This window comes from Borostomias antarcticus (assembly GCF_949987555.1).
Source record: "Borostomias antarcticus genome assembly, chromosome: 5".
NCBI classification, from domain to species: domain Eukaryota; kingdom Metazoa; phylum Chordata; class Actinopteri; order Stomiiformes; family Stomiidae; genus Borostomias; species Borostomias antarcticus.
Genome location: NC_140238.1, coordinates 27,048,790 through 27,061,712, shown reverse-complemented (window position 1 = coordinate 27,061,712; position 12,923 = coordinate 27,048,790). Strand labels below are relative to the sequence as shown.

At 47.0% G+C, this 12,923-nt stretch overlaps 1 protein-coding gene across 1 annotated transcript in view; it reads right to left on the bottom strand.

Moving 5' to 3' along the window:
* fscn1a (fascin actin-bundling protein 1a) overlaps positions 1-2,487 on the bottom strand; it is a gene marked incomplete at both ends in the record, with an annotated part of 10,306 nt that extends 7,819 nt beyond the window's left edge. Inside the window, one exon of the mRNA XM_084438136.1 lies at positions 1,647-2,487. Within this exon, the coding sequence (XP_084294262.1) occupies positions 1,647-2,487 (841 nt within the window). The remainder of the gene's footprint in view (positions 1-1,646) is intronic.
* Between the last annotated feature and the right edge of the window lie 10,436 nt (positions 2,488-12,923).

Sequence of the window (12,923 nt, the reverse complement as noted above, 5' to 3'; positions counted from 1 at the left end):
CAGTCTGTGTCAGCTGAGCTCCACAGCAGTATGCATCCTGCATTCCTGAGACAGGAAGTGGACTAGCCCCAGGGGCATCTAGAGCATCAGCTGCAATGGCACCCTGCCGGAGGTTAGCTACTTACAGAACCAGCCCTTATCTTCTGTTAATATCTCTACAGAAGTGCTACTCAACCTATTTAGCCTTAGAAGATCAGGGGGATTCTGGTCCATTCCTGCTAGAATTGCTTAGATACTATCCAGACCTCTATCACGTCATGTCAAATCAGTGTCATATGGGATGAGTCCCTGATGAAGACGTTGGTACTTGTCCACCGAGCTTCAATAGAGACACTGAACTTGTAGTACATTTTAGCACTGCACTCATACTGCACTGTGATCCTAAGACAGCAGCCTGGAAATTGGCCTCTCCCTTGAACATAACCAACATCTGGGGCCAGTCTCTGGTGAATCCAGATCAGCCTGATCCTGTGTTGTGGCGAGTCCACTTTTCCCATTTAGGAGGGAACTTGAAGACCAATCTGAGTACCTCATTGTACGCTGCAACCAGAATCCAGTTAATAAAACCCAGCAGTGGTTGGTGGGAACGTTGTTTTTCAGGGGGGGAGAGAATCCGGTGACAGAACGAGATTAGGATAATAATACCATGTTGATCTAGATGAGCTATTTGAATCTCCGGTGCCTGTAGACCACCGTAAACCTCTTAGTAATTATGTTGATTATGAACATCAGCCAGATAGACCTACAGCCTAGAGGAAGCACCATCATCATCATCATCATCATCACCACCACCACCACCACCACCACCACCACCACCACCACCACCACCTCATCCTCCTCTTCTTCATCACCACCATCTGGTTGTCTGGAGAAGACGGGGTGGGGACTGGGACCCCCTCTCCTTCAAACCTTCTCAAAACATTTGAGAAGAGAGGGTCTTACAATGTTCACCGCCAATGAGGAAGGCAAGGAGAAGGCTCACAAGGAACCGGGAAAAGACATGAGTTTGCTGCTGGTCACATGCACCTCATGATGACAACATGGCTCAATAACATCAAGTATAGTATATATCTGTCAATCTATCTATCTGTGGCTGTCATGATATAATATGTATCTGATGTGGCTGATATGATCATAACTGCAGACCAATCTGGCCTGAAGGATGGAGGAGGCTAGCACAATCTCTGCTCACACATTCAGATGCATATGGAAGACACTCACTCACTCACTCACTCACTCACTCACTCTCTCACTCTCTCACTCTCTCTAGCTGGAGAGATATAAATCACACACACAAGAATAATGGTTTGAATTGTAGATGAATCCTCCTCGTGTGTACAGTATGTAAGTGTGTTTGTGTGAGTGTAGGCCATCCATGTGTGTGCCCTTTGTTGTCATGTCAGCCATGTTCCCCCTCAGTGTATTGGCTGCCAGGAGGATGCAGCCACTGACATTCCATCATGTTAACTCTTCCTCTACCAAAGGTTGTGGTCTGTCTCTCCAAACACACACACACACACACACACACACACACACACACACACACACACACACACACACACACACACACAGAGTTAAGGTGACCGGATTTCACACCAATTTACGCGTCTGTGACACCTAAGCGCACACACCCACCCAGACTTTACCTTGCCGGGTGGAGACGTTCCTCTCATTGCCCGCGGTGAGGACGACCTGCGGGTGACTCTGCTCGAGCACGAACAGCTCGTCCTTTCCCACGCGGGCGCTCTTACCGGACTTCATGGTGCCAGAGGGACCGGAGGGCGCGAGGTACCTGCCATTACAGTCCCTGAATGCCACCTTCCCCGAGCGGAACTCCAGCGTGTAGCCCGTGGTCTTGTCCGCTTTGCCCTCCAGACTGCCGTCGTTCTTCAGGAACCGGTTGTCGGAGGTCTGCAGGTGGTACCTCTGCTCCCGGAACACGAGGGTGATCAGCGAGTCCACCCCCCACGGGACGTCCCGGTCAATCGCAATCTCGTCCACCTTGGAGCTCAGGTGCGCGTATCGTTTACGCGTGAGGCTGAAGAGGTTGACCTGCGGGTGCATGGCGATGTGCACGCTCCATTTCTCGGCCACCGATGCGGTTTGGGCAAAGCATATGATCCGGTCCTCGGTACCGCCCAGGTAGCGCCCGTGCTGCTCAGACTGCAGCGACCATCGGCCGTCGTCATGAGCGGTGATGATAAACCGGCATTCCGACCCAGCGGTCTCGCTGTCCCCAGTCACGTTGCCATCCTTGTCGGCGGCGATGTACCGGCCCAGGTGGGACTTCAGACAGAACACGTTTCCGGCCGATTCATCTCCGGACTGCTCCAGGGTCCAGATCTGCTTCTTCTTCATGCTCGTGGCCGAGGCATTGATTTTGAAGCCGAACATTTCAGCCGTTAAATATTTATTCCCGCAGTTGATTAGACCAAATTGGATCTGCAGCATGTCGCTGGTCCCGTTACTAGCGCCGTTAGACGACATGTTTTAAGTTCGGGCCTGGACCGGGTCGGTGAGTTCTGGACTATAAGGGTTCGGAGCTCGCTCAGAGGTTGGGATGCTCTGCCTCGCGTGCTTCTCTTTGTTTGGGGAGTGAGTGAGTGTGGGTGAGTGAGTGTGCGAGCGCGCGCCGGTCCTCTCTGCTCTCACAGCGCGAGCTCGTCGCCACAGCTCCAGTCTTTATACCAATGAGTGACGTTGGGCCACGGCCACGCCTCCTCTGGACAGAACTCGGGGTGCAAGTGAAGTCTGTCTTCTACTATTATGTTCTCTCGACTCCTCACTTCTATTCTTTTTGAACTCATCCTCTCATCTTATAGCCAACTCCTCCCACGTCTGTCCTTCTCTCATTGCTCCTCATCTTGGAGGAGAGGAGAAGTTGCGAGCACAGAGAACAAGAGACGACTGCAGATTCCATCAACCTCGTGATCCAGATATCACTGCCTCCATCTAGTCTGAATCTGTTAAAGCAGATCTGTTGCACCGTCCTGTTAACCACCACTAATCAGATAGATAGACTCATCATTGAAATCATGCCATCAGAGAGATAACTGTGTGTGTGTGTGGGGGGGGGGTGGGGGGGGACACAAAGCTCCATTCATGGCCTGAGCAGTGAGCACTGCATGCACATCAGAGGGCAGGAAGGCCCAGTTCCACAAACAAAGAGGCCAAACAGATCAAACTGGCCTCCTCTTAATACATACACACACACATACATACACACGCACGCGCGTGTACGCGCACACACACACAAAGGGTGGGTTCATATCAGAGTGGATCAACACTCACTGCTCTTATTTGATCACAGTCTCAGAGTGGTAAACTGTGTATTCTATTGTGCATGGCTGTGTGTGTGTGTGTGTGTGTGTGTGTGTGTGTGTGTGTGTGTGTGTGTGTGTGTGTGTGTGTGTGTGTGTGTGTGTGTGTGTGTGGGTTGAGAGGTGAGATTTTGTGTGTGTGGAGGATGCTTCATGAGGCGAACAACTATGAGTACAGCCATCCTAATGAAGCCATTATGGATCGTTAATCCAATCATCATCCTCTTCCTTCTCTTCATCACATCAATACAGTCCACTAACGAGACCTTCTTCTCTATCCTGGCTGGTATTGAGCAGAGGTAGTTCCAGTAGGATACTCCCATAGGACGGAGGACTATAGCTGATGACCTCTTACAGCTGAAACAGTAACATCAAACAGTCTATTCCTGGTGCTCGCCCTGCTGACCAAGACCTTCACTTCAGCTGAGAGAGAAAGAGAGAGAGAGAGAGAGAGAGAGAGAGAGAGAGAATGAGAGAGAGAGAGACAGAGAGAGAGGGTGAGACAGAGAGAGAGAGAGAGTGAGAGAGAGAGAGAGAGAGTGAGAGAGAGACAGAGAGGGAGAGACAGACAGAAGGAGGCAGAGAGACAGGCAGAGAGGGAGGGAGAGAGAGAGAGAGAGACAGAGGGAGAGGGAGAGAGACAGAGGGAGAGAGAGAGGAGAGGAGAGGAGACAGAGAGGGAGAGAGAGACAGAGGGAGAGAGAGACAGGGAGGGAGAGCGAGAGGGTGAGACAGAGAGAGGGAAAGAGACAGAGGGAGAGAGAGAGGGGGAGAGACAGACAGAAAGGGAGAGAGACAGAGGGAGACAGAGAGAGAGACAGAGGGAGAGAGAGAGGTAGAGAGACAGAGAGAGAGAGGGAGAGAGAGAGAGAGAGAGAGAGAGACAGACAGAGAGAGAGTGTGTGTGATCAGGAGTCCCTCTCCTTGCTCCTCGTTCCCCCTCTATCTCTCCTTCCAGATGGGCACCTCCATTGTTAGAACTGAAAGTCCATTTGTATTCAGAGGGAGACACTCTCTCATACCACACGCACGCGCACACACACACAAACACACACACGGAGGAACAATATTGTCTTTCATTGTGTCTCTGTTACTGTATCTGTTACTGTCTAGCTGTCTGTCTCTCTCTCTCTCTCTCTCTCTCTCTCTCTCTCTCTCTCTCAATCTCTATTCAATTCAGGGCTTTGTTGGCATGGGAAACATACATTGCCAAAGCAATTCTTAAATAAAGCAAAAAATGTAGTACAATGAAAGATATGAGCTGTGTAAACAGAGCTGTGTGTATAGATATACAGATAAATAAAGATGGCATGTGATGTCAGTCCATCAAGCCGCATCCTCTTTGTTCACACCCTCTTAAAAAACCTCAAACCAGTCCAGAGAAAGATGCTGGACATCGTAGGGTACAATACTATGGCACGGGACACGCAAAAGGCCCACATCAAACATCTCGTCAAACGACACTACCAAACACCAGCAGATGGAGCAGCCGCTGTAATTAAGACCCAGTCTCGGCTGGCGGCCGATCTAGAAATGTCTGAACAGGACTCTACAAGCCCCTCCACGTTATGGCCCCAGTTATAACAGTAGCTCCAGCTTCACTACCACAACCCTGCAATAGTTCAGTCACTAAACTATAATATGGACAGGTGATGTCAGCAGGGCCATGGCCTAACACACAGTACACACAGAACTGGCGTCCATGGAGAGGGCAAGGTAGAGGCCAAGGGGCGCCCTGGAGAAGAACACTGAGGTGCTGGGGATGTGGACAGCTGGGCCACAGTAGGCCATACTGCCCCACAACAACAACAGCTGCACGGCTGGGGATGTGGACAGTTAAGCCATATAAGGGCACACTGCCACAGCAATTCTTTAGACAGACCAACAGTCACATGACCTACACCCCCCCCCCGAGACAGGCTCTACCCATGCAGCAATAGCAGAAATAACTACCCGTACAGCAAGGTCCGGTTGGTACCCAGGACGGAGAGGAGGAGGAGGCGACTGAAGATGCCCGAGATGTCCTGATGATATGAAGGCCACCCCGGTAAGCATTTTGCCAATCTCCTCATGACTTACCCCTACAGCAGAGCTCACAGCACTGCACTGACAGAAGCCTGCAAACTAGGACAGGGAAAGAGACTTTTACAAGAAACTTCTTCCCAGCTTCTGCTTGTAACCAAAGGAAGGAACCTCTACTACTTTCTGGGTAATGGTTTCTAGTTCCACCCCCAACAACAGGTCTGTAATGTATGATGTCTTAGATGGGACAAAAAGGGGGAAGCAGAAGTTTAAAGATCGGAAATATGCTTGCTGAAATCAAGTTAATAAGAAATTTGTTTATTTTTTGTGTACTTTAAATTGGTTGTTTTCGTTTGTGACTCAATGCACCATTCACGTCCTGAGAAACAAGTGGTCTTGATGAACTGTGCTGACATTTGTCTAACTCTTGTTGCACAGCCATGGACAGGAAGGGGGGGCTTGTGTTTGTTGAATGATGAAGGTGTGTTAGGGGACACGGCAATGAAAAGAGACTGGTGGACACACAAATTTGACTTGGCACAATTAAATAAATGAAAAATAAACAGCCCCCCCCCCATGGCCAAATAGGTTATTTTACCACCCCAAATGTAGAGCATAAACAGAGATGCTCTGTTTTTTCCATATACAAATAACACTACTATTACAGCTGCCAAGACTATGAGAGACAATGTTATCATAATCAGATATGGGATTCCAGGACTGGACTGGACAGCAACGGAGATCCCCATGAGCTCACAGCTTGTTTATTCGCTATTATAAAGGAAACTGTGTCTGAATGTATCTTTGTATTTTGATCTTCAACTCTCTGGGGTTCCGACTACCTGCAAGCTTGCAATAGATCTGATCATAGACTAGACTTTTGCCCATCAAACCAACAGGGACTTGTTGAGGTCCATGAACTTATCTTCTTCACTGCTCACAAATCTTGCTGTTGTGTTTGCACACTGCTGCACTTCACCCAGCAAATATGGACTTTTGAGTGTTTGCAATCTGTGGGAAGTATGTGTCTCTGATGTCTTGGTGCAGTTGGCAGGTAGTTAAAAAGTGCAGCTCGGTTCCCCCCCCCCCTCTCTCTCTGTCTCTCTCTCTCTTTCTCTCTCTCTCCTCCCTCCAGATTTCTGAGTGTGCATCATGATTAGACAATGCCCGAAAGCGCATATCACACCACCATTAAAGAGCCTATCAAACAGATGATTTGAAGTTTGAGCTATAGCAATGAAGGGTGTATTGTTCTTGTCTAGTAACATAACAATATTATATTAGGCTACTACTGTTCACATTATTTATTTATTTATTTATTTATTTATGTTGTAAGAGATAAATGTTTGTAAACCATGAACTCATCCAGGTATTTGGAATTAATTTAAACAGTTCCCTTTTCTTCCCAACCACCATCTTATCTACGTGTTGCTGCATTTTTTGTTTTATTCTTTCATGTTTTTAGAGCGCTAGCAACCAAGAGGACAAAGTTAAGTCCATCCATTCACCCAACTCCCTCCGCAGCGTTCCATGCCGTTCTAGGTTCACCACGGATCTTCCTAAAGTTCCTCTTTTCCATTTTTTTCCAGTAATCCAAACTCCATATCCAATTCCTATTTAGATTTGTCATGTTCTGACGACATAGCCTAGACTATTTGAAGGGTTCTTTTGCAAAAACAGACATCTCAGTTTTAGATAAGATATTCTAAATCATGTTTGCCTACAGCCTATCTGCTGTGAGGTTTAACATAGTAGCCTAGGCCTTTTCATCTTGATACAGAATGACAACATGCGGGACATGAACAAACAGTTAATAGGCCTTTTTGTAAAAACATTCACACACCCTAATATTTATTCACAAGCACAAACATCTGCATCAGGATTATTGACATTCTCGTCATATTCAAGTCTCATCACAATATGGGAGCTATAAGGTAAGGGAATGGATCAAGGACTTAAAATTAACTGATTATAAGGACTAGCCTATATATTGGAACATTTTGACTGAATTAGATTATTGAGAATGTTATTCAAAAACAAAAGGGCAGGTGAGCTCGGAAGTTCAGACAGGTGAGATGAAGGTGCTATTTGGTCGGGAACACAAACTGAGCTGGGGAGCCTAGTATAGCGGCATATGTCAATAAAGGATTTTAAACTTTTGCCAGTTAGCTTTACTTTGAACAAGAGACTATTATTATTTGAAGTGTCTCTTGTTTGGATTATGATTTGAAGTGTCTACTTTTTTTGGGGGAGCCTATAAACATTGAATGCAGTTTAAGTTCATCCTAGTTTATGGTGTTATTTTTCTTTCCAAATTGATATTAACTATAGGCTAGTAGGCTATCCAATAGGCTAAGATAGGCCTACTACATAGCTCAAACTCGTAAATCACCTGTTTGATTTTTATAATGTGAAGTGAACACAGCGTTACAGTGTAGGCCTATTCCGATAGTTTTTTTCAAAAGTCTCCGGATCTGCCTATAATTAGGCTGGAACGCAGCTCCGTATTTCAAACGCCAAAACGTACTGTAGCTCCGGCCCTACCGATTCACCTCCGGGTTCGAGCTTCGTATTGGCCGTGGTGGTGTAATTGCTAGGCGCAAACGTAGGTAGGGGAAAACGCCGAAAAACGCAGAAGTGTAATCCAGGCCTTACCCTTGTCTGTTGCATTAATTACACCGGAGTCTGTGTGTGTGTGTGTGTGTGTGTGTGTGTGTGTGTGTGTGTGTGTGTGTGTGTGTGTGTGCGTGCGTGTGTGTGTATGTGTGTGAGAGAGAGAGAGATATCGATGGTGTAGGGAGGGGGACTATCTTTGTTCGCACACTGAGCCCTGGATGGTTGCTATGGAGACAGGGCTCAAATCTGCCGAGTGATGAAATACAGGCAATCTGCTGCAGGGTGTGCACGCACACACACACACACACTCTCTTTCTCTCTCTCTCTCTCTCTCTCTCTCTCTCACACACACACACACACACACACACTCTCTCTCTCTCTCTCTCTCTCTCTCTCTCTCTCTCTCACACACACACACACACACTCTCTCTCTCTCTCTCTCTCTCTCTCACACACACACACACACACACACACACACACACACACACACACACCCACACACACACACACACACACACACTCTTTCACACACCCTCATACCCCTTGCATGCACACACACTGACACAGTGACACACACACACACACACACACACACTGTGCATTACACACCCTGACTTGTCACATAGAGTTTCTTGTTCTTGGTGGAGAAAGAGCACTGCAGCACTGCGTCAGAAACCAAAAAACCAACCAACCAGACGTGTCTCAGAGAACACACCTTAGACGGGCGACCAATCAGGACTTCACTCCTCATCCCAGCCTCTGCATGGTAACCAATCACAATGTCTCTCTCAGCGGCATTTGGATTTCCCACCCAACCAGGAGGCAGAGGGGGAGAGTTGGTTTTGCTGATGGAGAGTTTAGTGATGGGGGTGTGGGGGGGGGGGGCAACAAGGGTGCAGATTGTTTGTTTTTATCTCTGCAGGGGGCAGGGGTGTGGGGGAGCAAATTAATGAATATTTCATTTAAATTCTCATTCAGATATTCTAATGAATTGTCTCATGAACCGCTCATTCTGATTATGATGAGCAGATTGCGACAGACAGACAGACAGACAGACAGACAGACAGACAGACAGACAGACAGACAGACAGACAGATAGATAGATAGATAGATAGATAGATAGATAGATAGATAGATAGATAGATAGATAGATAGATAGATAGATAGATAGATAGATAGATAGATAGATAGATAGATAGATAGAAGGATAGATAAATCAATAGATAGATAGATAGATAGATAGATAGATAGATAGATAGATAGATAGATAGATAGATAGATAGATAGATAGATAGATAGATAGATGTCATCATTACAGCAGCATTATACAAGGATAAACAAATAACCACAATCAAGAAAAAAGTTGTTGAGATACCAAAAATACAATCTAAAGCAGATTAAAAGAAATCAGAATTTGTAAGAAATCTCAATATTACATACCATATACACAGTGTGTAACTATCCTAAAAAGGTAGGTAGACATGTGCAAGTAAACATGCCTAGTTTGTGCAAGAATGGGCTGGATGTTAAATTAGCAAGTGTCAATTGAATATCTGACGTCAATAATTAGGTTAAAATAGATGAATGGAGAGAGAGAAAGAGAGGAATGGAGAGGAGAGGAAAGGAGAGGGGTGGAGAGGAGAGAGTGTGCGTGCGTGTGTGTGTGTGCATGTGCGCACGTGTGCGTGTTGCATGTGCGCGTCCGTGTGTGCGTGTTGCGTGTGTTCTCTCTGACCTATATTTCTCTCTCTCTTCCATGTTCTCTCTGGAGCCCCAGCCTGGGCTGGCAGGAACTGCTGAAGCCATTCCAGCAGCACATGTGTGCTCTGAGCCTTCAGGACTGGAGCTCCAAGTTGTGTGTTCAAGATGGCAACCTTGCAGGAATAAACCACAACCAGTCACCCACTCTCACCTGCGGTTGGTCGCAAGGGTTTAGTGGTAACTAAAGAAGGGGATATACTGTAATAACTATGTAAATTGCAGAAATGTTAGTTTTTTATATTTGTGATGATTAAAGAAGAAGAAAGAAATAAGAAAGTGGGTATTCTCTGTATACCTCTGTGTACCCTCCACTACACCACTGGGCCACAGAGTCGGCCTGGTAACAGATCCTCATAAACAGGACACAGGAGGTTGGGAAATGGTGGGCGGAATCAATCATAGGAAACAAACTCATAAGTATAAAACAATACACTATTGTACACAATCAATCACACACGCACACACAGCCACTACCACACACACACTAGATCAAATGGGGCCTAGTTGCATTTAAACTGGACAGGACCTAGGCTAGCTAATACTGCAGGCTTACTGGTGCTAAGATCCATTACCTAACTTCCTCGGACACACACCAGAGCTGCACACAGAGAGGTTTGGGATTATTTGAAGACTTTTGTGTGTGATTAATATACGAGTGCACGTCCCCTGCGGTCAGTGAGGAATGTGTGTGTGTGTGTGTGTGTGTGTGTGTGTGTGTGTGTGTGTGTGTGTGTGTGTGTCTGTGTGTGTGTGTGTGTGTGTGTGTGCACAGCTGCAGCCCTGTCGATGGCCTCCTCTCCACCAACAAAGAGCTGGAACCACTGGTGAGCCCCCCCCCTTCCCCCCTCCTTCCTCCCCCTCCCCCTGGGCAGACAGGTCAGAGGTCGCCGTTGTGTTTTGAGGCCCCTGCGCCCACCACCCTGCCATTGTCATGGCGACAGGAAAGCAGCCCAGCCAAGATCAGCAGGAGAGCCAATCAGCCTCTCCCTCTGTTCGACACATCAGCAACACAGCGAGTGTGTGTTTGCATGTACGTGCGTGTGTGTGTGTGGGTGGGTGTGTCCGTGTGTGTGTGTGTGCATGGCGCCTGTAGCAGACAGATATAGGTCAGTCAGAGACAGTGCAGTGAGGCGTGTGCATGGTATGTGTGAGTGTGTGTGTGTGTGCCTTCACGTGTGTCTCTGATAGCATGACATACAGTACACAGTCAACTGTGTGTGCAATTGTCACATTATCTAATTTCCAACACCCCACAGAAGACACACTCTGAAGCTCAATAGTCTCACACACACAAACACACACACACGACTCACAGACTCACTGACCTACTCTTGGGAGAGTAGAGTGGAGGAGATGAGAGGCGAGGAGCGGAGGAGAGGAAAGGAGGGGAGAGAATAGGAGAGGAGATGAGGCATGAGATGAAGGTCGTAAGGAGTATGACCCTCTCTTCTTTGTCTCTTGTGTATGAGTGAGAGTGTGTGTGTGTGTGTATATGTGTGTGTGTGTGTGTGTGCCGTCTATTGATTGCAAGAGCTGATCGCCGCCTCTCTGCTGACTACAAGAAACCCGATCGGCGGCGCCACTAAAAATACCTCCTACCGTCTCTCAGCGCGGCCCTATTGCATCACATCCTGCCCCTCTGAATGCACTGTATTGCTGTTTTTATACCCCTGGCTGTATGCCTCTCTGCTACCCCTCCTTCCTTCCTTCCCTCCTTCCTTCCTACCCACCTTCCTGCACACTGTAAGCCGTTGTTTTTGATGCCTGATCTGACTTGACTGGCTCTGTGAGAGTTCTCATCTGCTCCATCTCCCCTTGTTCAGCCCCTCATTGCTTTTGAAGGGCTGGGTGTATACAGCAAAAGAGACCACGCTAATAGCCCCATTATAGATCAATGCATTTGAGAATAACCGTGTTCCCATAGCCCTGACTGGATGTGTGTATTAAAGAGACAGCTGATGAGGTTTTAATGGATATCATCCTGCCTTTGACTGTACATATGCAGTGTGTAACCCTGTATTGATGAACTTCCCTGGTGGTGGCTGGGCGTTTGGGAGCTTTAACGAGCTCTATGGCGCCATCCACTGGCATGAAAAAGAAACTACACCTCCTGTCCACAAACACACATGTACGCGCGCACAAACACACACACACACACACACAGTGTACATCTGTTTTGGTGGCAGGTGTTGTTGGTCATTTCCATCACTCCCTTACTGTACCCTCAAGCTAGTCTCCTCCCCCTTCATCTTTCTCTCTCTCTCTCTCCCTCTTTCTCTCTCGTTCTCTCCCTCCATGGTCAATAAGGATGCTAATGATATGCACTCACACTACAAAGGGTTGCAGCCCCCCTTAGAGCACCTCTTTACACACACACACACACACACACACACACATGCACGCACACAAGCTGTTCACTACAGGCCTCTTGTTACAGAGACCCCTTAAAGATTCAGCTATATATATAGATATATATATAGATATATATAGACACACACACACTAATTGGGCATTAAAAATCATAGTTGACAATAGTGCTCTAAATGAACGGTAGAGTGAGTGTTTATGTACAGTATAGCTTGCATAACTTGTGTTTTCTGAAAGTTTCAGTCTGCTGATGTGTGAATAATTGATGACTGGGCGGATTGTGATGTCAATGATAATGGAGCAGAGCATGTGTGTGACAGACACAGACCATCTGCTAAAACACACACACACACACACACACACACACATACACACAAGTATGTAACAAAAAGAGGGTTCACGAACATCTGGCACAGATGGTGGTTGGCTGCACACACACATGCACGCACGCACGCACGCACACACACACACACACACACACACACACACACACACACACACACACACACACACACACACACACACACACACACTAATGGCAGACTGCCTGTCGGGTGGTGAGGGTGGCTGAGGGTTCCAGCAGCAGTCCCTCTATCTCTGTTGAAATAATCATGTAAGATGTGAGATCTCCCAGAGGACAAATGAGTCTCTATCAATACTAACATCTTTATTATGAAAACCAACACCTCTAAGCTTAATGCTCTCCATCATCCGGTTTCTAGTTCAGTGTTGCCAGAGGACTGTAACAAAGTCAAAGTCAAAGTCATAAGTACAAAACAAAACTCATAAGGATCGATCATCTGTCATTGAAACAAATGCAGTTTTGCCACAACAGCT